The sequence below is a fragment of the Odontesthes bonariensis genome, chromosome 2, assembly GCF_027942865.1.
Source record: "Odontesthes bonariensis isolate fOdoBon6 chromosome 2, fOdoBon6.hap1, whole genome shotgun sequence".
In the NCBI taxonomy this organism is placed as follows: Eukaryota; Metazoa; Chordata; class Actinopteri; order Atheriniformes; family Atherinopsidae; genus Odontesthes; species Odontesthes bonariensis.
The window spans coordinates 10,042,790-10,064,496 of NC_134507.1; the positions used below are offsets into that span (position 1 = coordinate 10,042,790).

The window sequence follows — 21,707 nt, forward strand, 5'->3', positions numbered from 1 at the left end:
TACAGATGTGAAAAGCCGAAAAATGAAAGGGTCGTCTGCGGATGAGATTCTATGTCCCCCATACTACTGCAATGAACCACTAAGTGTTCTGGAACTCAAACCTTGTTTTTCTTTAGTCCACATTTCACACATTATGGCGAATTATGAACCCCCCCCCCCCAAAAAAAAAGCAGAATCTGTCGTTGCTATTGTATTTTCACAAATTAGATGTACAGGCTTTCATCTGAGTTACTGTGATACTGAAGGAGATTCCTTAAAAAGCTCTAGGATGACAGTGAGCATCGTTGTCCCTATTATTTCTTTGCACGTTTAAAACCTGTGATAATAACATCCTCCTCAGACCAACTCTAAAAGTCTGTGTTTTGTGTCTGTGACTGAAGTACAAAGTAAGGACCTTCATTTGATCCCCAAAAATTCCAGGCACAAATCGGCTGTTTTATGCCATCTTCATTTTCTTTATTTTATTAAAAACTCCAAAAATTATCTGAACATAATAAGCAAAAAGGCTTTTAATAGGTATATGTACAAACAGGCCATAAGAGGAATAAAATCATAAATACTCTTTCAACAACACTGAGTCATGCCTGCAGCGTTAGAAGCAGCCACTTTTAGAGGACAGAGTAATGAGATAACTTGCTTTATCCCTGAAAAGCACTTTCTTGATCTGCTGTCACTCCATACCAAGTCCACATCCTTGTTCCATGCCTTTCACACTCACCCCTTGGTTGCACGTAAGAATCGTATCAAAAGCAATATTAGCACCACAGTCTTAGAGAGGAACTTCAACAATGACCCTACTGTCAAATCCCCCTTTAAAGAGGATCCAAACTCACCAGCTATGAGACAGTGTACCCTCTTTTTCTGAAAACTGCACCGAAGCACCATGTTATTAAGTTTAAAAATGTATGTTAAGGTGTAAGAGAAAGTGCAAGGTATGCTTTAAACCAGCATTTCTCTTCAGAAACCATATCCCAGTAAGGCAGCTTTATGTGCATTACTGTTTCGGTATCACCTATTTCTAAGGTACGAAACTGTAGCCTAATTGAGGTCCGTAGATCATTTACTAATGCTTTAAGAAACAACTTGTGTGTTGCAGGTGGTAAAAGTTCTCAAAGTCATTTAAATTGATCAAATCCTCAGTCAAACATGGGAAACTTGTTAATGAATGTGTTTCAGCCCAGATGTTGAGCAGAGGTTCAAGCAGTCCTAACAAAAAAAAGCTTAAGCAACTAAATCAGTCTCACGTTAATAGAGGATCAATGCCATCTAGAGGGTTATCCCACAACCTGGCAACCCACATTTCAACTGAATATTAATAACTCCTCTGTAACGCTTGTAAATTATTTGCTAACAAACTTAAACTTGTAATGGTTGACTTATTGGTAGCATTAGTTTAACAGATTGGGACTATAATGTTCTGTGACAACAACAGCTGGCCTCACGCTACAGATGTGCTGTCAGCTTAGAGGTGTGCACTCATATGCTTAACCATTAATACCATCTGTGTATTTGGGACAAAATTCTGATAGATTTTAAAATTAGTTTTGTCCAAACCTAAAATCCTCCCCTAATTTCCGACCCCTCCCTCTACAAATATGTGGCACTGCAGCCAATCCAGTGCCACCATCTGGGCAACAGAGTGAGTAAATTTACATTCAGGGTTCTGTTAATACAGCCCAGACCCAACACCTCCCCTCCACACGGCCGTCCTCAGTTTCTGGGCTGAGAGTTGAACTCCTGGCAGATGTTGTGGATGATCTTGGGCACAAATTTGTAGAGGTTGTCGAACTCGTCCACGAAGAAGGAGTGCTCCTTGTCAGGGTCTGTGGCGATGTACTCCAGTTCATCTTGGGCAGCCCAAGCGATGCCGATGGAGTATGCAATCACACCTGGATCACAGGGGGGGGGGGCAGCAGATTACACACACATGCCTGACACGGGTTTGTCACATCAAACACACACTCTGACACTTCAATGTGGACTGACACAGACCAGAGAGATAATTATGCTACTGTTGTTTTGCCAAAGCCCTTAAAAGCTTTGTTAGAATATTTCTTAAGAGCTAAACTGTTCTAAAATCATTATTATTATGCAATTTCTAGTTTTATTCAGTGGAGATTTGAAAACATTTTATTGACTTTCGGGCAAAATCGTTGCATGACTTCAGCTAAACTGACAAAAATCTTTTCTTTCTGTTATAACCGATCTCTAACCTTGGCGGTGGACAGCCAGTGAGGGCGCCCTGACGTCATCATATGAGCGCCCATCTGTGATAACAATCATAATCTTGCGTTTGTTGGGTTTGGATTTGCTGAAAAGCTGCTCTGCTGCGTAGGTGATGGCTGCGCCGGTGCTGGTTCCACCACTCCAGTAGTTGATGCGTTTGATGGCATTCAGCAACTCGGCCTTGTTGTTGTACTGTCCAAAGGCGAACTCCAGCCTCTGCTCATAGGTGTACTGCACAGCTCCCACCCGCGTATCCGTGTCGGAAATCTCAAACTCCCTTGTGACATTGGCCACAAATTGCAGCACTGTGCGGAAGTTGCTCGTTCCCACGCTGCTGGAGCCGTCGATGACAAACGCAATGTCGTTGGCATTGATGCAAGTCTTGCTACACACCAGGCGGTCTGTGTCACACACTCGCTTCACTAGGGGCTGCACGGCCTTCCTCAGAGCAAACCAGCTGTTCACAGGAAGGGAGAAGAAGCCATTTGTCCGACACACAGCCTGTGGGAGGAAACGACATGCTGTGATTCAGACTGTTTTGATCTGTGTCACTAAGCACTCACATATCTCTGTGGCAATAGTCCACCTTGTCAACAAAGCTGGCCTCAACTAGGTTTTGTTTCTCATTGTCATCAGGGCCTTCGATGGTGACAAAGAAGATGTTGATGCCAGACTCGCGTGCGAGTCGAGACGCCTCCTCCACCTTGTCCGTGGGCCAGCCGTCCACAAGCACCACGGCAACATTTGGAGCTGCTCCTCGGTTTCCATTGGCATCACTGAAGTACTGCTTGTTGATGAAGGAGAGGGCTTTTCCTGCCAGGACACCAGGGGGCAACAGGGAGACGGTTAAATGATGGATGCTACATCCTCTTTTTGTACAAGTCTGTGGTTGAAATGAGAAAATACATTTTTGGACAGGCTGAGGGAGGAAGAAACCCTATGCCTGATAAAAACTTAACAGGCCAGCCTGTATATTTTGTACACAAAGACACCTCTATAAACTGCTCTAGCAGTATTTCATCACAAAACATAGCGATATCCCATCACTTTGCCTATCATTGTCTTGCTGGTGGTCTTAACAATGGCTCGAGAGGCTCTGTTGGGGACTGTTGCGGCTTTTCCAACCACTCACACTGCTGTATGATTAAAAAGCACTTCTGAGCCTCAATTTGTGGCAAACAACACTATTTGTATCGGCATGCAAAATTTAGCAGGTCCTAAAGACGCATGTGGCAGTGACACACCAACCAAAGCAGAAAAACAACAGTTGCTCCCTGAAAGCTCACCCCCATGAGCTGGTAAAAGCAAAAGGTTTTCGGTCAGCACAGTGGAAAAACATGGCTTACTAGAAGCAGGACTGTAATTTAGCAAACAGTGTCTTGCAGCGGATTTAGATTTAATTCTACCCTTGCATGTGAAAATGTGCCTGGCTTGTAAAGCATGCAATTATTGCACCCCTTTCACTTTCACACTTGCGTTTCTAGGCATTCGCTGTAGCTGGCAGCTGGTCACTCACCCACATTGGAGAGGCCTCCCTTCTGCACAATCTTATCAATGGCTGACTTCACCTCTCTTGAGTTGGAGTAGGTCCTCAGACTGAGCTCCGTCACAGGGTCATCGCTTCAGGCAAAACAACAAACAGTCACATGACATTTGTTCTCTCAAACTGGCACATAATAACTAAACAGAAAGAAAGAGGTTACCCATATTGGATGATGCCCATCATGGGTCCAGTGACACCCACATTGATGACCTGAGCCACCTCAGCCAGGAAGTCCTTCTGGATCTTAAAACGCCGTTTTCCAATACTCCAGCTCCCATCCATCAAGAAGGCAAGGTCTACCTTACAATCTGCAAAGAAAATACACATCATAAGGTCCATGCACTGCTGTGCAGTGCTCAAAAGTTTGTTACCACTGTGGAATTGTCTGTGTTTCTGTATAATTATTACATTGATCATAATCCTATTTTTCTTAAAAGCCCTAAAAGTAGATATAACCCATGTAAATGATAAATAACTATTAGACTTGGTAATTAATTTGGTGAAACAGGACAACAATCCAATATAATATGTATTTGCATGTGGCGAGAAGTATGTGAACACTTACTGTCAGTATCTAGTACAACTCTCTCGCTTTTGGTAACTGTTTCTGGTCGTTTTAGACCATTTCCTCCATAAAGAGCAGCTTCAATTCTGACATGGTGGTGGATTTCTTCACACAAACTGTTCGCTTCAGGTCATTCCACAACATTTCTGTGTCAGGACTCTGACTTACCATTGAAAAACATTACCTTTATTTTTCTTTAATAATTCTCTGTCTCGAGATTCAGTTCAAAGACAGCCAAAATCATGACACTACCACCACCGAGTCCCACAGATGGGATAAGGTTCTTATGGTGAAATGCAGTGTTTTCCTTTCTCAAAACATAACCCTTCTAATTTAAACCAAAAAGACCTATTTGCCATCTGTCCACAAAGCATTTTAAAAACATCCCTCATGTTTGTCTACATTATCTCAAACAGGCAGCGAGGTTCTTTTTTGAGAGCAGCAGCCCTGCTGTATGCACCATGTTGTTCGGTACTCTTCTGATGGAGGGCTAACATGAGCCAATATGAGAGAGACCTTTAGCTCCTCAGGACTAATGGCTCCCAACAGGCTCCCAACTTGCAGCTGATTGTCATCATAGTGACTGAAAACACTAGACTAATTCCCCTTTCAAAATGACAGTTAATCCTACAGATGCACCATTCACAGACATACTGTATTTTTCTATTCATTACATTGAGTTTTCTCCTATTTAAGGACGTGTGTGGAAAATCTGATGTTTTAGGGAAAAGGGGTTCTTTAAATTTTCAAGGAAAAGTCAGAACTTAAAGTTTTAGTGTATTAAGGAAAATAGGTGTAAAACAAGAGGTTTTCAAAGAGGGTCTCAGAACAGTTTCAGGTGAGGCTGAGTGCATCTCGTCTGTCATCTGTCAAATTTTACGCTAGAGAAGTAAAGCACAGTTTGTAACACATGGGACCGCCAGGGTCGAAAGGATTCAAAAAAACTTCTTTGCATTTGTTACATGTGGAAGGAATTCCATTAAATATGCATTAATTCTCAAGTATGCGCACTTAAATACATATTGTTTGATGAAATAAAAAATATTCTACAGGATAGCTTTTAGGTACACCTCAGATTCTGATGCAAGAACTATTGAATTAATACAATCCAGCAGTACTAGTTTCAAAGATGGTGCAAATTCTTCCAAAATGCACTTACTTGGGTCTCCCTGTGACACTATCTCAGGTGCTCTGGGTACAGGGTCTTGCTCTCTCACACTGAAACCTGGAAAACAATAATTACAATTCAGTTCAAATCTACTTTAAGGTATTTAACTGTGACAAGTAAAAGTCAGCTGATTCATTGTGTCCTTTCATGATCTTCACAATAATGTGCTTTCTTAAAATGATAGAAAACTTGATCCTAACCTATTTAGGACCACCATTTTAAAGACAATGCACTTCTCCTTTACCTTAACCTACAACTTCAACCCTCTTACAACAGAGAGAGCAAATGTCTACTTTTGCAGAATCAATTTGAGTTTGTTCAGCTCAACTGCAGCTGTCCACTTTTTAGTGATCCCAAATGTTGTGACAAACATTATGCCTCAAGCAACCGTGCCATTTGACTTTCACCCAAACTCCCTTCAATTACAGGCTGAGCAGAAACCCAGTCTTTTTCTTGGATAGACTCGATTTGGATTGTACTTACAGTCAGAGCTGAGGATTTATTGGCAAAGTGACTCTTTTGGGGGACAGAATGAGAACCGGCACAAGCAGTCTTACCAGATTCATAGAGATTGGCTTCTGGCTTCCGGACATCCACCGGCTCCACTGCACAGATGATATTGTACAAGCTCAGTGTTAACATATTTGTACCACAAAGCAGCAAGTCCCACTTTCACAATACCAACAGCAAGAGGGTTCATTTGACATGAATAGCCCTGACAGCATCTTCTTTTTTAGGGTCTACTCTGAATTAGAAAACTAAAGCAGAAAGCACAAGCGCTTAGCAGCATCTCACAACTTAGTGAATCGCGGAGCAAATTAATGTTTTTTTGTAGATGCTATATGATATGAGGCCTTCTTGGATTGTAGCCATGGTAACTGCTGCTCACCTTTAGTATGGGTTGTATCCATTCTCTGGCTGCCATCTGAGTCAGTGGATCGGGGGTCTAAAAACAAAGGCATTATCAATGAGGACAAACTGTGACATGAGAAATACAAACACACCATGGCATTGCAGCCCATCTCCTCTCTGGTTCCATGCTTCATTTGATTGGAAGTGGGGGGACCTAATGATACATGGGATCAGACTTTAGATTTGTAAGCTCAGCTGTGTCTCTAAAGAGATGGAGGAGTGGCTTGTAATCTGAAAATGAGGGCTTTTGCTGATCTTTTGTGTCCTGCAGTGGGTTGTGTTCTTTAGTGTTAAGGCCAGGACTGAAAGTAAATCATATATGGACTGCTTTTTAAAGCACTTAATGAAGTAGTTTAGCATTTTGGTTGATTTGTTTTCATGCCCAGCCAGATAGAAACTGACCCCACATTATTGACTGTGTGTGAAACATAGAGACACAGCAAACCTAACAGTACCAACTAATTCATGTGAACATTAAGTTAACGCATCAGAGAGTAGGAGTGTGGTCATGTCCCAGAAGCTGTGTGCTACTGTGTCACAGAGAGACAACAAGCAAGTTTTACACGAATGCAGTCCCAACCCATTCACATCAAACAGTACAAACTGAAGACTTGTTAGTGCCCAATAAATAGAAATTCAAGAACACTTACGGTACGGTCCAAAGTTATAAAACCAGCGCTCAAAATCTGAGATATCAGGCCTGTGATCCCGAGCTAGAGGAGGATGTTATGAAACCCATTAGTGTGGACGAAACTTCAGAGGGAAAAGCACACATTTTCATGGTTGCGATTGGTTGCACATCCTTCCCGACCAATTGCAGACCAGTGAAAACAATGGCTATTTTTCACAATTATCACCTGACAGTATATCACTCTGACATGCACCATAATCCTGCCCCGTGCTCCTCGTCCACACTTCAAAGAAGAACTCATATGTCAGGCAGATAAACCCAGTGTCCTGGGACACATTGCATTTACTCACACTTGAAGTTTATTGAACACATCCTTGGTCAACAGATACCAAACTGTATCAGTCGCTTGAGCATGCTGTGTTTCCACATGCAACATGAATGGACATGAGGTGTAGTCATGTGTTCAGTAAAGGAGGGGGGGGGGGGCATTGTGCTCCAAACTGTCCTGTTGGGCTGTTTTAGAAGAAGGTGGGCTAACTTACCTGTATATTCAGGTGTGTCTGTCTCACTCCATGCATATCCTGTGTCTGGACCTGCATAACTAACATCTGAATGTACAGCAGAGAAGGTGGATGCATCAGCAACTATCAGAGTTCCAGTCATAAAGTTTTAACCACTGTATAGATATTCCCGTGAGTCTGTTTGGCAAGTTACAATATTTGGCGATGCATTCGTGAATTCCAAATGACAGTTGAATAGGAAATGATTTTAGAGCATGCTGCCTGTCTTACCTTAGCTTTTGTGAGCACTAATCAAAACATTATCATTTAAACGTCCAAATCAGGATTGAACAGTGCTGTGATAAGTACCTGCTGGTCGTCGGGCTCCAGGGAACCAATCAGAACGAGGAAAAGAAGGGGGCGGCCAATCCCTTCTGGGAAAAGCTGTGCAGGGGAAGATTAGAAAGCTGCATTCAGGATAAGCACAGAGGAGGGGCGTACTTGTGACCTCCACTTAACTGACCACGTTATTAGTGGGGTATGCACAAGGTGTTCAGTCAGACACTAAACATACAGTCATACAGTCAGAGACTGAGTGACCGAGGGTTGTTTAAGTGAAATTTAGCCTTTTCCTTTCGACCTTCAGGGTAGAAAGACAAAAGAAGCCTAAAGAGCTGAGAAAATGCATTTCCCATTTTCCCATTGTCTTCTGACTGCTTCTCAAGCAAATGCAAAGTTTCAACTTCAAAACTGTCATAAGAAAATAGAAAAAAGAATGAAAAAGAAAAACATAGATGATGGACAGTTGTGATTGAACACTCGCAGCTGAAACAGCTGAGCACAACCACAATAGTGCGTCCCCTCTGTCTGAGCTAACTGAACCGTGACAACACACTTCAGTTAACCTCTCTCTGTGGTGGATGGGTAGCTTAAACAAACACACAGCCCCAGCTCTGAGGTTCCCATCCAGCGACAGGTAGTGAGCTGGGCCTTTTGTTTACTAGGATGGGCTCAAAAGGGCCAATCCAGCTGACCACTGAAGCGTGGGAGTGTAATTCTAAAGTTGGTGTCGAACCAGGGACAGTATAGATAGTAGGGCACAGAGATTAGGCTAATCTGCTGCTGGTCAAAGGCCCAGTAGTGCACAGCAGACAGTAGTGTTGTTTTTTCTGTTAAAACAGGTGCTTTAGAGGGATTGAGTTCAACTCTTTCAATCATAGCCACTTGAGTTATCACTGAGGCCAGGAGGTCAGAGTAAGATCAGGGATAATGAGCTTCATCTCGCAGCACAGCTCACCTTGCAATACAGCTACAGCATTGCCAATATATGTCTGAGTACGTGTTTGTAATGTGTAATTTTGCTGAAAGCCACAAGCCAAAGCAGATGGTGAAATAACGTCATCTCAACACTTTTTTACAGAGGTTTTTCATGCACCGTTTTGACTGTCAGGTAGACACGTCTCACAGCCTAATGTCAGGTTAAACTGGATCATAACTTAAAGCAATAAACTGAAACATCTGTTTGCGGGATCCAGGTGACAAAGTGACAGGGAGAAAATCCTTCAACTCGTAAATCAGAGTCTGAAACGCCAATGTTGGCAAGCATCCTCCCTGCAAGGGAGTCCTTGACAAAAGACACAGAATCCCTGCAGGCTCCAGGGCCCTTCTCACCTTCACCTCTGAACTCTGACTTCCATTTTGAAGAATTAGCTCAAGGGGATCAATACATTTTTTAAAAATCACACTGTTGTCCACCAATAGAAATACTTTCAGCTCCTCTCAGCATCTCGGCAGCTAAAGGACGGTCGAATGAACGATTCACTAGTTCTAATCAGTTCACCATGCGTTTTAGAAATCAAATCCTACCACCAGCCATCATTTAAACAGATATAGGCCTGTCTAATTTGAGGGGATCCATGGTTTTGCATTCCACAGAAGAAAAACAGAATCGCATTCCTCTGTGACCTCGCCCGTTTTGAGGAGCTTTTTATTCTTGACAAGCGAAGACAGTGGACCCAGATCCTGCTGTGCTGTGGACTGTGCCATGCATCTCTGTTGGAGCACCACTGGACCACTACTGCTGCTTTCATCTCTCTAACTCTTTCTGCACAGATTTTTCAAGGGACGGGACAGAACCAGACCACATGGGATCTGTCATAAGATCTTATGACTGTACTGACAGAGCAGGTGTCTTATCGTGGCCTTATTTAAAAGTGAGAGCTATCTGAGACATCACATCAACCTTGATCTTTGAAGTCTATTGTCATATTCAGTTTTCTGCAGTGAAATTTGAGTATCTGCCTGTATCTTCGCACAGCCTTTATAGAGGGCTGGCCATGCCTTGAACTGTAGCTCCCCACAGCGGGTAAACATTAGTGCTGCTTTATAAAACATTCTAACTGAGGCTTTATGGCTCTTGTTATCCTCCTGTTTGATCGGAACTGTCTACGTCAGTGTGGTTAAATGCTCCTGGTCTGCAGACACTTACCAGGGTTGGGCTGGCTCATGGTTTGAGTCCGGTCTGGTGTGGCAGGCTGAACCCTGTTGAAGGCTGTTTGTAGAGATGAGAAACAGGCAGACAGAAAAGGAGAGGAACAGAAGGAAGAAGAGGGGGGCAGAAGAGAGCTTCAGTTCTGGGCCTCCATCCACAAATGCAGCCCAGCTGTTTCGCTTTGAGCAAAGTTAAAGGCATTTTCTCCACAGCATGATATCAAAAACAACAGATATATGCTGGGCGTGTTTACAGGCCTTAACTCTGCTTAATTTGGCCCTTTTCATCTCGTAAAATGAAAATATGACCGAGAGGATGTTCCTAATGACAGAAAACAGCAGTTATCTCAAGAGGAATGTTAGCTGAGATGCTTGATGGAGCAGATTAGTGGTGACCCCAGGGTGAAGATCACAGGGGCTTATGGGTGTGAACACTGGGGTCTCCTGGATTCTCATTTCAATAGACATCTGTCCCCGAAAGCTGCCCTTGACCCACATTCCTTGTCAGCCCCACCATGCCTACCTGTTAGTTACTGTGTGTGAGAGTGCTGATGATGAGGCTGACCTGGGCCGACAGGAGAGGATGGCTGCCTCCTGATGGCTGACCCTGCCTCTGGTCTGCGCATACCTGGAACCAAGATTTTGGAGAAAGACATATTACAAGATGATACAAAATCCCATAGTTTATCCACACTGACAAATAAAGAAATATGCACATTTAAGTTATCTATGAAATGTTAAATGTGTAATATTTCAGATGATAGCCAGGACAGTTCCTTTAGGTACTGAAGAGCATCTGTAAAACAATACTATAAATCAGATCTGTATAACAAATAATCAAGATAAAGAATTTGGAGATTCTCCTTTAAGAAACAGATTTGTTGACTGCAGTCCAGCAGTTGCAGCCACTGAGAATAAAAATGCAATAAAGACTTATTGCTATTGCTGTTTTTAAACATTTATTCATCCAAGACAGTTTTACTAAGAGCAAGGTTGTTTTTTTCACAAGTGCCCTATAATTACAGTAGCACTGAAGTAGAAAATATTGTCCTAAAAAATTCCTTGGATTCTGAGATTCTCAATTTTACTGCCCATCTGAGCAGTGTGGCTTTGGAAATGCAATCCACCGCTTTGGTACATCCTGGATGTCAACCAGTTGTGTGAAGCAACTGAATGAATCTGTGTATGTATTGCACTTTGGTACTTTTCTAAGTTACTTGGACTTTACTTGCGTATTTACATTTCACAATACCACCTCAACCCACTATATCTGCAGGTAGTTACTCTACAGCACATTAGGAATCATAAAACTATCACTATAAAGAATACAATTGCTGCAGGGTAAATTAATCCTCCTGAGAGTATGTAAAATAAGTCAAATCAGTTTTATATCAGTCAGCTTCAATCTGTTGTCTTGCAGTTATCTCACATCGTAGAAAGTGATGGCATGTTCTTTACTTGGATCAGCAATTGTGCATGAAATGTATCCCACCAGCTACTTCTCATTTATATAATATCTTAGCAACTCACTTCTCTCATGGTTTTACAGATCCAACATGGTTTTAAGCTAACACTTCTCTGACAGGCCAAATCAGGCTGCTGATAATAAAATGAGTAAAACAGCTTGAAAGTGGAAATTCCAAATCGGGCAAAACATTTCATCACTTTTTCCAGTTATCTAAAAAAAAAATTGTAGGAGTCATCGTTCTTGAAAGTTTGGATCTTAAATCATTTCAGTCATTCCCTGACTTTATCTCAAAGCAGATTTTCTCCTGTTATTGAATATGATTTATACTTTTGCGGTGCCCTGAGGGTGTATTTTGGTGATTTTTCATCAAGCACCAGCAGCAGCTGAAGTTTGAAGTCATCTTCTGTGTCCTGTATCTTTTTATGAATACTTACTATAGCTAATAAACTTACGTACAAAAATTGTCTAAAACTGAGTTAAGAACTGATCTAACACAAGTCAACGTAGACAGTAGGGCAATACTGTATTAACTTTATCCATTACTTGTTGGTCTGTTTTACATTACTGTTGAGCTACTGGTTCAAGCTATCCCAGTTACATAGGTGATATCCACCTGTAGTTGGGAAAATTGATGCATTTGGGCTGTACTGATGAAACGTTACCTGTAAAACTCCAACATGTGCATTTTCTCTGTAAAATTACATCATATTCATAAAAAAAAAAAACATTATTTCTAATGAATTCTGTGAATGTGGATGAAGCTTTTTTTCATCAAATGATTAAGTGTTGTTTTTAGTTGGAAGACGACAGAACCGAACATGGCCTATGTGAAAAAAGAAAAAAGTCAAAGAAAGTTAAAGTAGCCCCGCACATACAGGACAGAGGTGCCATGCAGAGTTCATTTACATCAGTGTAAAGCAAAGAAGTAAGGAAAAGGACAAAGACAGATTAAGAAAATAAATTGTTTATTGATTTACCTGCACTGGCACGTTGTGGGAATCTATTTGGATAGGAGCCTCCTCTGAATACTTTGAAGAAATGCCTTTGTTTAGTTACACTTAGTCTACAGTATGTCTCGCAAAAACTTTCAAAGAGCCGTAGAATGAAGGAGAATAATGACATACCTTGGCTGGGACTCTTTCCTTGGCCATTCTGTGACTGTCCTACACCAATAAAACAATTTGGGCAAATTTACAGAAAAAATCGGAAAAGCAAAACCTAAATAAGTTTGAAGTAAGTATAAACCAACAGACTCAATCATGACTCTCCCGTTTGAAGTTTTTAAAATAAAACGAGCCAACTGGATAGATTTTCTTTTACTTTTTGATCATGAAAATTGTGCCACTGACGGTGACAAATTTGCTTTGGAAACAGCACCATTGATACTTTTAACATGAAATACATGAGGAATCTCGATACACACCATCCTCAGACAAGTGATATTAAGCAAATACCACATGCTTGGCGCAAACACATATTCCTAAATGCTCAAGCATCGAGAAACAGCACCGCAGGCTCTCACATAGCCCCAAAACGCAAAGGAAAATTAGTCTGTTTTGCTTCACTTACTTGAACTTGTGGCAGCCATGTGGGTAAGGTACGGATGACTGCTGCCTAGATAGAAGAAAGACAAATGGGGTGCCAATATAGAGAGAGGATAGATAGTGTTACAGAAAATGAAAGGAAGAGAAACGCTTGGGAGGTTGCCTGGCACAGTGCCCGTCTCATTTGCACACATACCTGAAGATACTGTGGCACTGCCTACTCTTTGTAGCTGCATTTCTATTTAAAACGGTGCAGACTCACAGTGATTACCACCCTGATCGTGCTTTCATTTAATCAGTGATGAGAGGTCTGCTGATCCACTGTTAAGTCAGTCAAGCAACCGAACAGCGCTCTGTATTAAGTTCATCACAGACCGGCTGTAATTTCTCATAATTATAGTTGTAACTACTTGTGATTACCAGCTGCAATCATTCATCTTCATTGCTCAGTTTCACATAAAAGAAAGCTTGTTCTGGCAAATAGCATTTCTAATTACAAGCTGCTGATATTGTTAGCTAGATGTCAACTCGGTAGCAATCTGGCTGCAGATGATATAACTTTTTGTATAGATTCAACTGTGTGTGTTCACCTGCATCCCGGATTTTATGGACTGCAGCTCGGGCCTTGGTAGTAGGAGGCGGTGGTGGAGGTGTAGTGGTAGTGGTGGTGGTAGTGGGGGCCTGTGTGGTGGTAGTCGTCGGCTCAGGAGTGGTGGTGGTGGCTTCAGGTGTCGGCATTGCAGGCAGTGCCGTGGTGACTGCAGGGGATTTGGCCTCCTTTTGACCTGAAAGGATATGAAAGGTTAAGTCAGTCAGTCATGTAAGAGGATGGATGGGGAGGAAGAGCGTCTACAGTAACCTCAGTGTTGTAATGCATTCTTGTCATTCTTAAGCACACTACAGCTATCCAACTCCTCGTTCAAGCCGAGCGAAGTTCAACATGCCAGAGTCAAGCGCATGGATGCTCATCCAGTAACCTTTTGTCCCTAGAAGGCACTGAACTAGTGATGTGTAGCTCAAAGAGATCTTGATGGGTCGATAAAAAATTTGCTAAAACCCGTTGGAAAGTGAAAGTCTTAGATGACTGGTTTATATAATACTCTTTTCAAACATTCTTTCCATTACTACATGCCTATATGTATAGCTCAGGTTTCATATTAACAACATTTCATATAAAAAAGTACAAAATTAAAGTCAAAACAATGCTTTAAGTGTGATATAAAGGCTGCTGAAATAACATGTGGGATTTTATTTTTTTCCAGGTTTGGAAGATGCATATATCATTTTCAGTTACAAATACCTAAACCAGTGCTTTTAGAAACCTGCCACTGTAAAACCCTGAATATCTGTCTGTCCAGACAATGACAAACTAAATGTAATGAATCAAAATGGATTCACATTCAAAATGCATGGTTTGAGCATAAAAAATAACCCTCCTCTTACTTGTTTTCACATAGGTTGGTCTTGAAGGAACGTAGTCCAGAGTAGATGGGTAAATGACTCCTTTCTTGGGCTTCCCCACTGAAACACAACAGAGCCAGCCTTTGGTGTGAGAGCTGAATTCAAAGAATTGTGTTTAGCATGGTTTACTTCATCGTCGATACCTGACACAACAAACGACTCCCTCCATTTGGGCAGGGACAGCGAGCGCACCCCATTGGAATTGCTGCCTTTGTAGATGTTCTGCCCGGCCATCTTCCTTACGATCACCTTTCCTCCTGAGTTTGTGATGACACCACTGTGGAGACAACATATTCATCAGATCTAACTGTAAAAAGTTTTGCTTAGGATGTTTCAGGTGAGATTACTGCACAATCATCTCTCCTCTGTTAACCTGTGGATGGCTGCGTTGCAGATGCTGGAGATGGAGGCGAACACGCCTGTCCCATAGACCTGCTGCCTGGTTTCCTTGCACTGTGCAGGACATTTGACTATGAACTCTGGGAGACTGATTTTTCCTGCTCTGACATCACAGTCTATATCTGGAACAACTGTGGACAGAAGAAGAAGTAGTGGAAGAATTATAGATGGATTAAAAAAAAGTTAGCACCTTCAGTGGTGGCATTATATTCAAGTTGAATAGATTGTTATTTGCTCTTAAGAAAGATAAAAAAAAACAAAAAAAACTATTAGGTTATGAGGTTATTTAAGAAAAACAAAAGCTCCAAAGTAGGAACTGAAATTTCTAGGAAGATGTTCTGCGACCCTTCATTTTTTATTCAACTGGAGGAGTTGTGTTCCTCTACCTTTCTCTTTAATTCTCTTTTTCTCTTAAGAAAAAAATCTCCACCGACTCTTTAATGTACCTGGCTAGAAATAAGCACTGGCGTGTGCTGTTGGATTAATTTAGTGAGTAGTTCTACTCCAAAATACTATTGAATTTCAAGTCAGATGCATACTTGACTTGCTCCTTGTTTTCACTTTTCTCTTAAGTAGTCTTTCAGATCATCCATATGATCTATGGCATCATATGGGTGACCACAGGATGACCACTGTGGCTCTGAATGGCACATTCTCCACCTATATCTAATCACTGGGGCTATTGTGTTGGTCACTGATCTTCCTCGTTTTCTATATTTGTTTATCCTCACATTTAGAAATGTTTAATTCCTCTGGTATTTTGTTTCCAAGTGGACCCATTGAGCAGATATAGAAATAAACCAAACCGTAGCTCCAAAACAGAGCACGTCCAGAAGAGAAAGCGTAGTGCTCACACATAATTTAATGATTATGTTTAAGGATTTAGAATCATTGGAATTCACCAGTGCATTTTGTTTCAGTGATGGCAGGTTTTCTGATTTGTATATCAGGAATTATATATGGAGTCACGTCAGTTGTTTTTGCTTAGGAACCCATATTTTTTGATAATTTTTCTAAAGGATTTTTACTTGACTTGTCCACTTGGAAAAAAATACTCTCAAGTGGTCATACAATCTTGATATGTTTAAATTATGACACAGGGTGTCGTACTCACTTCTGCTATATATTGACAACCTTTTTTACAGCAGTACATTCAGAGCTGACACACACAGATGGGAAAAATACTGCAATGTCAAATGAATCCCAAGGTTTTAATTGGGGTGAGAGAATTAAACGGCAATGCAGACAATTACACTGGGACTGATGGAGATTACAGGGTTGCTTACTTTGCTTTGGTTTCTTGTTCTTTGATCCATTAGGCTTGGCCCGGCATGCACACAACAAGAGGAGCGCTGCGGGTGAGGCAGAGAGAGTTTCACATAATAGCAGACAAAGTAACATAATCATCCACTTGTATACTATACACCCAAAGCCTCAGTGATAGTGCTCTTTGATGGTGTGAATGTACAGCAAACTGATTCTGACGGAAATATGCAACACTGTAAAGAATCATGCATTTAAAACCAGAGTTTTGGTATACTTTATACCAGGATACCTCCAACAGACAGACTGCTTTTCTCACCAAGGATGATGACAGTAACTGATACTCGGATCATGATGGGTGGTGCCTTGGTTTCACTGCTCAGCCAGGTGTCCTTGTACAACAAATGAACAACCTACAACCTTACAGAGAAAGGACAAGGAGCAGATTTTCATTATTACCATGCAAGCCTGTGTGTTCAGGAACTACAGCTAAATGATTTATCTTGTGTTCATCGAGTCACCGTGGCCAGTTAAAACTTTTTTAATATCAAGTTGTGTTGTGTCATACTTCAAGTCAGTCAGATCAGATAAAGACGGCATTGGAGCCACTCTGCACCTGGTCTCGAAAGCAAAACTGTATATAGAAGTCATGCCACTAATATCCATGGAGCTGGACTTATTAGATAGCACACAGACAAAATTTGATGGGTATGGAAAGGGAATTTGTTTAAGTTTCTTTGTTTGAGGTAAACTGCCACATCAAGCTGGATCGTATCTAAAATAAAGTCTGTTTACAGACACTGGGAGAATCTCTCCTAGTGTCTGTAATTCAGATTCAGAAGTTGTACACATGTAAAAACATAAATCATAATTGAAGCCTATGTTAACATGATAAGAAGCGGCTGAGGCTTCCCTCCAGACATTGTAATGTAACATTTTTATGTAATCGCAACACTGACATTGATGACAAAAGCAAAGTCTGAACTACAACGTGGCCAGAGAAAGTTTATTACACAGCGTTGAATACATACGGCAAATTAGAGCCACTGCCATCCCTGCAGCGTGAAAGACGAATGCTGTACCACCCAGGAGGACAACTTCTGTCTGTCATTGCTACTATGCACAGTAGATTAGTAGTAAGATTAAATCTTATCATGTGCAAACCTGTGATCATATGTGTCTTTTGAAGCTGGGTTTAATAAGCTGCAATTCAGACTGATATGTACCCTGAATGAGCAATGTTAGACAAGTACTACTACTTGGAAGTATTCGCAGTGACTGTCTTTACCTTCATACAGTCATACAGTTGCTCTAAAGCCCAGTTACGTCTAACTGCTCCAAATGGCAGTAAGTTGATTTTTTTCATGTGGCATTCCTGTGTAAAAAGAAATCGCCAACAGCACACCTTCTGTGGGTCGAGGTTTAAAAAGTATGGTACCAATTACTCTTACGCTTTATTGATTTTCTCACACTAATTGGCTTCAATTGCTGGTGCCCACAGTTATTTATAACTTACCCACATTTTAAAGAGAAACGTCTATGTGTTTCCTTACTTTCTACCATATTTATGATATCACAGCTTTGGATCTTTATATTAAAAGTGCAATATATATCTTGAATTGAATTGTATTAATACACATATTATCATGTATTGAAGTAAATACATGAAAGACAACACTCAGGTTTGCTGCTGCTCTGACCCCTCACTTTTTCATTTTGCAGCAAAAAGGTATTGGTTCTTCACATGTTTCTTTATAGCGCCATCGGCTCCAGACATAGAATATCTACAGTAAATACTGGTAGGCTTCCAGAAACTGGCCAATTCTTTTAAATATAATGTAATTGTTGGATTGTGCTATATAAATAAATGTGCCTTGCCTTGAGCCTGCAATTCCTTAGCTTATATTAAGCTAATTCTAACATCAAGACTGAAAACAGAAGGATACAGCTAGCCTTCCCTGTGTGCAACCAAACCCTCCGAGTTGCCCCTCTACACTTCACTGAGCAACACCTCATGTACCATCCAGACAAAACCCAGAGCACTGAAAAGTCTGCTGGACTATTTCTCTGCTTGGATCGTGTGACTTCCTGTATTCCCTGCAGGTTACCAGGCAACCTACAGGTGATAATGAGACAAACTATTTCCCACTAGCTTGTCATTTAGGAAGTTTCTGGTTTCTTATCTCTGTAACTTTAAGGTGAATATAAACCCCAAACATGTCATATAATGTTAAGAAATAGTTTAGCTACTTGTCAGTGGCAGGATTTTCCCCAGTGCTGCATTTGTGAATAGTGACATGGTTTTTCCACTGTGCTGTGCTTTGACAGGTAGGTAGATGACTACTGCACAGTAAAGACTACAATTTGTCTTTGCAGGGGAAGGAGGCTGAGACAGGGAACAAGCTGGAACAGATATGCACATCTACAGTAGAGGAGAAAGGAGTACAGAAACCTGACCCGTACCTGAGAGATCAGCTGTGTTACAGGAAACATTGAGCTTCATGCTTCCTAACTGCACAGACACATCAAGTACTCCAATGCTACAAATCAAACTTCATTTTGTTGACTTTATTCCTCTGAGGGAAAGAATGACATCACAGTAGAAGAGAATGAAATGATAAAAGGAAGGACAATAATTGGAGACGTCTTGATTTGAGTTCTCAGAGTGAGCTTCCTCAGAGCAGTGACATACAGAGCAAATTATGTCCTTTGACAAACACAGCAGGGAGTTTCCTGCAAAGTGGATAATATGTCCTGCAGGAACTCGCAGAGACACAATCTCGCACACATACACACACACACACTAAACAAAAGGATGAAGAATAAACAGATATGATAAACTTACACACACTCAGATAGCTTTGGAGAATGTTTGTCAGACTTTTTCCTTTCCACAACAATAAATCCTAAACACACTGGGACACATATTGTTGGATGAGTTGGATTTATCTTTAATTTACCTACTTTAAACTTTCGATACACGAATGAGCTGTTCCAGCAGCATAGCTTAAGCTTAGCTCTGAGATCATTTCACCAATATTCTTATTTAGCTGAGCAACTACAACATCTAATTTCAGCTGGGTGGAGACACAAACCATCAAAATGAAAACAACTGTGGGAGAAAATGTTCGAGGAAACCAAAGTGATTTCTACGGCCAGATTTTATGCATCAGCCTCGGTTACTTTAGTAGAAAGCAAACCCGCTCAGACAGGTCACATAGTTTGAGGAATTAAAGTGCATTTCAGCATGAGAAATGACTGTCACGCTAATGTGGATTACATGCACCGCACAACCTTAAACTTCCCCCATTGGGGGATGACTAAAGTATTTTTTTATTTCCATTTTCTATTTCTTTCTAAATAAGCTTGCACAAGGCCAAGCTTTTTGTGTGAGCTGTTGCAGCCATTGGAATTTACATTTTCAGCTTCAGGCAAATCTCTCTTTTATTTTTAGTGAATGAGCACAAGAAATCTGATAATGTGGGAAGAATGGCACACCTGGCAGGAGTCTAAGGTATACAGTTGCTGCAATGTAAACAGGATGTACAGAGGCTATGTGTGAGTATCTCAAAGACCAGCTCACAATAGATTCTCAAAACATGGGCAGACCACACACACCTGCAAATGGACCACCAGATTCTTACAAGTGCTTGAAAGTGCTTATTCATAATCATGAAAAACACTGTGTGTCATCCCTACAATTGTTTGTTTCTGCCACTAAAGTTTGAACTTCAGAGACATGCAGCTTAACACTTAATACAAGGACTGTATTTCAAACCTCCACCAGCCACATTCCTAGTCTGGGGTGACCAATAGAAATGCATCATGGGTAAGAACTAAAGGAGATTGGGGCTTTTTTCAGTATCATGACCAGCTGAGAATTTAGTTTCTCTGTGTTCATGAGGGAAGCATGTTAGAAGTGAGACTTTATTTACATACACACGCACACAGGCACACACAGGCACATTGCCAGGGAGTGTTAAATCCCACCATTCACAGGTGTCAGAACTGTGCTGTAAGCATGTTAGATGTGCCAAGTGCCTCAGCAAAAAGCAGACTAAGGATTTAGGGACCATCAAGCACACACAAAAAATTCCAACATGTCTCTACAGGGTAATTTCTAAAGCTTTTTGCACTGTTGCTTCTGCTAAGACAGTATTTGTTTATCAAGCACAGCACAGGCTGAATTATTTTACTTCTTGGCACTGACTTCAGTTCAAGCCACAGCCTGTAGCTTGCTGCTGGATATATTTATGTATGGACACCACCTGTGCTTAATAAGTGTCCTTCAAGCCGTGCAGAATTGTCAGAAGGAATACACGAGGAAATATCAAACATCATTTACAAAAGTTAAATCAGAGGCTGAAAACCCTCACATCTTAAGCACTGGAGGAATGATTCATTTGAAAATAAAGGGTTGGATAATATTCCAAATGTTAACTTTATCAACCATGGGAGTCACCCTGTGAATAATTACAGTATGCCTTGTTTATATATCGATATATATATATATATATATATATATCATTTTTTACGGGAGTGTTTCAGCCAGAAGAGACGAAACAAACTCACAGTTAAACATTAAAGAGATGGATTTTTTTCCCCCGAGCGAACTGTCAAATCTCAAGATCAATTTGAATTAACACGAGACGTACATTTTAAAACAAATAAATGTGCAAAAACCTTCAGCAATGTTCATCAAACTTCCACGCAGAATCGCTTTTTTTTTATAGCTAAGACGCAATGAATGTTTGCGCAATTACGCAAAATTTGACAAGTTGACCATTTACTCACACTAAGCAAAAGCCTAAACTTAATCCCGCGGTCATATGTAGAGCGGTTTATTATTCCTCTGTTGAAAATCGTTACCCCAAAAGAGAAATGAGAGTGATCTCACCTGAGTAGGTAAAATAATCCCGTATGCGTTAAAAAAGTAATCCCCTCCTTCACTGAAAATACGTTGGAGCAGCAGGCGCGTGTGCGAGCTCCCGTTCCACCTGGAGTTTTACGTCTGATGGATCGCAGTGCTCATTAAAAGTGGAGAACGGGATGGGGCCAGAGTTTCCCCTGCTTGCCCGTCCCACTTCAGGCTCCCAGTTTTTCACCCAGGCAGAAAAAGATTAGCAACCCGAGGCCATCAGGAGAGGACTCAAGGGAGAGGATAGAGGCAACAGAAACTTTTCCCTTGCGAATTTAGCATGCCCTAGGCGTTTATTTGCAAAACACTCACACTCTAGTTGCACATTTTCTGTTTTGTAAGGGAGAAGAAAACAACTGAGCTGATTTTGGTTTTGTGCTTTACTATGCTCAGTCCTCTGACTGAGGAATGAAACAACTAAGAGAAGGGTGTCAGCCCTCACTGGAGCAGTCACTCCTCCACCAAAATAAACCAATCAACACTTGTTTGGGGAACAAAAAGAGTCACATCCACTGTCACTTTGAGGTGCTACTGTACCCCTGGCACCTCTCCTAACACAGACATTCCTGTCAGCCTCTGTTACTCACAGGCTGAGTCAGTTGTTTTATGTAGTTTGGCA

The 21,707-nt window shown here is 41.2% G+C and overlaps 1 protein-coding gene across 4 annotated transcripts; it reads right to left on the reverse strand.

Moving 5' to 3' along the window:
- Positions 1-445: 445 nt before the first annotated feature.
- vit (vitrin) lies at positions 446-21,259 on the reverse strand. Of its 4 annotated transcripts, none has more exons than XM_075476594.1 (23): positions 21,068-21,259; positions 16,490-16,583; positions 16,194-16,259; positions 14,882-15,038; positions 14,652-14,785; positions 14,491-14,568; positions 13,638-13,832; positions 13,073-13,117; positions 12,628-12,666; positions 12,481-12,531; positions 10,601-10,663; positions 10,034-10,096; positions 7,915-7,989; positions 7,588-7,653; positions 7,065-7,127; positions 6,392-6,448; positions 6,060-6,107; positions 5,494-5,559; positions 3,930-4,077; positions 3,743-3,846; positions 2,813-3,039; positions 2,214-2,727; positions 446-1,889 (listed from the first exon to the last, which is right to left on the reverse strand). In XM_075476594.1, exons 2-23 carry the CDS (start codon positions 16,521-16,523, stop codon positions 1,711-1,713), a joined length of 2,472 nt encoding a protein of 823 aa, XP_075332709.1. In that variant the 5' UTR covers positions 16,524-16,583; positions 21,068-21,259; the 3' UTR covers positions 446-1,710. The 4 variants fall into 4 exon arrangements, with proteins under 4 accessions (XP_075332709.1, XP_075332700.1, XP_075332717.1 ...); XM_075476585.1 differs by having other exon boundaries at positions 16,490-16,590; XM_075476602.1 differs by lacking the exon at positions 7,065-7,127 and having other exon boundaries at positions 16,490-16,590.
- Positions 21,260-21,707: the final 448 nt, after the last annotated feature.

Excerpts from the sequence above, each read along its gene's own strand:
- vit (XM_075476594.1), bottom strand. The coding sequence starts at position 16,523 with ATGATCCGAGTATCAGTTACTGTCATCATCCTTG. Across the intron at positions 10,664-12,480 it reads CCCACAACGTGCCAGTGCAG|GTATGCGCAGACCAGAGGCA; the intron begins GTAAATCAATAA and ends TCTTGGTTCCAG. Across the intron at positions 7,128-7,587 it reads AGACACACCTGAATATACAG|CTCGGGATCACAGGCCTGAT; the intron begins GTAAGTTAGCCC and ends ATCCTCCTCTAG.